Source organism: Oryza brachyantha, chromosome 4 (genome assembly GCF_000231095.2).
Source record: "Oryza brachyantha chromosome 4, ObraRS2, whole genome shotgun sequence".
NCBI classification, from domain to species: domain Eukaryota; kingdom Viridiplantae; phylum Streptophyta; class Magnoliopsida; order Poales; family Poaceae; genus Oryza; species Oryza brachyantha.
The window spans coordinates 7,921,107-7,924,160 of NC_023166.2; the positions used below are offsets into that span (position 1 = coordinate 7,921,107).

General features: G+C 40.7%; 1 protein-coding gene across 1 annotated transcript; it reads right to left on the reverse strand.

Moving 5' to 3' along the window:
• Positions 1-279: 279 nt before the first annotated feature.
• Positions 280-2,774, reverse strand: LOC102705335 (single-stranded DNA-binding protein, mitochondrial-like). The gene is made up of 7 exons (XM_006652129.3): positions 2,500-2,774; positions 1,922-2,004; positions 1,706-1,842; positions 1,376-1,584; positions 1,164-1,264; positions 794-853; positions 280-660 (listed from the first exon to the last, which is right to left on the reverse strand). The coding sequence occupies exons 2-7, from the start codon at positions 1,992-1,994 to the stop codon at positions 644-646; spliced, it is 597 nt and encodes a 198-aa protein (XP_006652192.1). The 5' UTR covers positions 1,995-2,004; positions 2,500-2,774; the 3' UTR covers positions 280-643.
• Between the last annotated feature and the right edge of the window lie 280 nt (positions 2,775-3,054).

Genomic DNA, 3,054 nt, shown 5'->3' on the forward strand with positions numbered 1-3,054 from the left:
GCTATTTAGGCAACAGAGAACCTCGAAACAACAGAGAAATCGTGTATGTTTTGACAAGAAAACTTTGCACTGACCTAATGAACTCTCTGCTTCTCTGCTTTGCTTGATCTATTCTGCATTCTTCGTCAGGCCTGCTTAAGGAGACGATGGCACGGCTGGTTCAAACTGCATAACATTTGATGCTAAGGCACGAACCATCTGATGCCAGCGTTACTGTTATCGTCCGAGCAGGCGCAAGTGCTGCATCAACCTTTAACTATAGTAACCATGAAAAAAATTAGAATCAGCGTTGAGGCAATGGACATAAAATGCCCAGGGCAAACAAAACTGAGAATAGCTGTGTCTTCCAAGCACAAATGCGGAAATTTGTACCCGGGTGGTAATTCCAGTACTGTTCTCTTCGAAAATGAAGAAAATGAAAAATAGATACCAATGAGTTTACTCGATAATATAGAAGAGCATCCTATCATCTGAAATGGTATAAAAAGAACAGCAAGCACATTATTTGGATCTAGGAAGGCATGCAAACCTTCATGATAAACTTACTACTGCTAAACTAACAAAATAACTCCCAGAACTTTGAACTAGAGGAGATAACCTAACATCTCTGCCTATTTTTGCTGGATCATCCGTAGCTTCACAACTAGAACAATCCTTCCCCTGCCAACAAAATTATGATGATCTTTAGTGTTGAACAGATCTTACATCTGAAAGTTTATGAAATGCTAGCTTTGCAAAAAGACAAAAAAAAAATGAAATGCTAGCTTTGCAAAAAGATGCGAACAGAACTTACTTAACTCATCCAATGATTTGCTAAGATCGCTATCTCCGGATTGAATCAAGTGAATCTTGCCTGCAAAGATAAAAATTTACAAAGCAAAAGTTTATACATGTAAACAAAATGGAAAAAAGCAAAACATAAATAATTACTACAGAATGAATAGTATCAAGAAATGATATGATCACTGTATAAGAGGACACAAACATGTATGGAGTGGTTTAGTGGGCATGTGGGCCACAGAATAAAGGAAAGTATAAACAGTAAAGCAAGTTCATTTCCAATAATTAGTTCAGTTAGTTTGCACAGTATAGCTATTGAGTGTTTCTATAGGAAATAGAAATGATACATGGAGAATATTTATTTAATATCAGCACATATATACCATCACGTCGTACACAGATCTCTGGTATATTTTTCAGCTGATCATTAATTCTGTCATTGTAAACTCTGGTCTCGATGTCACCCTCCACATAAACTGCAGAACTGAAATAAGGCATGATGATAATGTATCCTTAGTATTATTAAGAGTCTGAACCAAAGTTTAAATACCATATCATACATGAGCAAATATAAGCCTTATGCTATAAGCCTTACTTCTTGACCAATTTCTGAACAGCATAAGCACCAAGCTGCTCATTGTGAACAGATATCCGATGCCACTGAGCTGGCATTGGCAGGTTTTCAGCGCCTCCTATCCTCTGGTCAAACATGCCACCTGTCCCGACAGTAAACACAGTTACTGTATGTCCATTTCTTAGTATTTTCTGCACTGGCACTTGTCCAACTTTGCCACAAATAATTGCCTAGCAAGTATGAGATAAGTGAACAATGGTCAAACTTTGATATATCAAAACAAAAAGGCTCATATTTATTTGTCTAATACACAAAGTGCATATTGACATAGAGCGCATAAGCATGGAATACCCTGTGCACACCACGGAATATATGGCCTGGCTTAGAATGTGCGAAATCATCTTCAGCATGACCGCCCATGCCATTCTTGTCATCAACATTAGGAAAAGAAGCAGTCGAACACCATGCTTGTGATTTTCTGTAAAACTCTAAAAACAGTAGACACCAAACACTGGGTCATACACATGATGAGTACCTTACAGGCAAAAGGAAAGAAAAGCAAATTACCACCAACTGAATTTCTTTGCTGTGCTAGGAGCCTCCTCACGCTTACGCTCCGCAGCAATTTTTCACTCAACATGGCAAATAACCTACATACACGAGAAGGCCGACAACTGCGAAATATCAGCGAATTCTTTTTATCAGAAATCGATGCAGCTGGTTCAAGTGCAAGTAAAACAATTCAGCAATGGAGTACGAGAGTCCACACGAACAGGAAGCTGTTAAATACCCCTACACGCGTTGCCAATGGCAGCGCGATGATCTTCCTAATGGGGGTTCAAGATCTGAACTTAAGAGGCATGACTAGACAGATAAATGCATTAAGCAACAAATTACCACACACTAGTTCAAATCGGACAATACAAATGAATTCGTTTGCTTCCTTGGAACATCTAAACTACTAAACTACCTACATTTATACATACATATGTTTTTTCAACATCGTTAGCAAATCAATTGTTCCTGATAAAAATAAAACTAATCCAGAATAAACTGGATGGGTTAATCGGAGGTAATCAGGCAAAACAACAGATCCAAGCCTCGATGCACTGAGGGGAAGTCCACGGGAGAAGAACGAGGCATACCTGCTCGATTTGAACGGCGATGGAGGCAGGTGGTAGGGGGTGCGCCGGCCGCGACGCCACCGCGGGCCGTGCGCGCGAGGAGGACAGGGGTGGGGGCGGGGAGGAGACAAGGCCGTCGAGGCTCGTCGCGGGCGGCCGCGCGCGAGGAGGAGGCAGAACCCTAGCCTCCTACCACCCTCCGGCTCTCGCTGGATCGGAGCAGCCGCCGCCGTGGGGAGAAGAGAGGGTGTAGGGCATCTTGGTCATTCGCTATTTTGCTCAGCCCTGTTTCATTTTCAAATTCAAATACGTTGCAACTCTACAAACTAAAATCGTTAAGTATTTCCTTTTACAAACATTTTTCGTGCAAACCCACGTGGGTCCACAGTCTAAGTTAAACTGATTTCTTGGCCCATTGTTATATCCTCAAAGTATCTAGATCACTTAACCACTGGACCGGAAAAGCCTACTCCCTCTGTTTCACAATATAAGACTTTCTAGCGTTGTCCATAAATGCTAATGAATATAGACATATATATAAATTATATATATTCATCAGTGAATTAATTTAGACAA

Bases quoted from the DNA above. Each gene is read 5' to 3' on its own strand.
- LOC102705335 (XM_006652129.3), bottom strand. From the start codon at position 1,994: ATGTTGAGTGAAAAATTGCTGCGGAGCGTAAGCGTGAGGAGGCTCCTA. The intron at 1,585-1,705 runs GTATTCCATGCT...CATACTTGCTAG, and splicing joins TATTCCGTGGTGTGCACAGG to GCAATTATTTGTGGCAAAGT. The intron at 854-1,163 runs GTATATATGTGC...TTATCTTTGCAG, and splicing joins GATCTGTGTACGACGTGATG to GCAAGATTCACTTGATTCAA.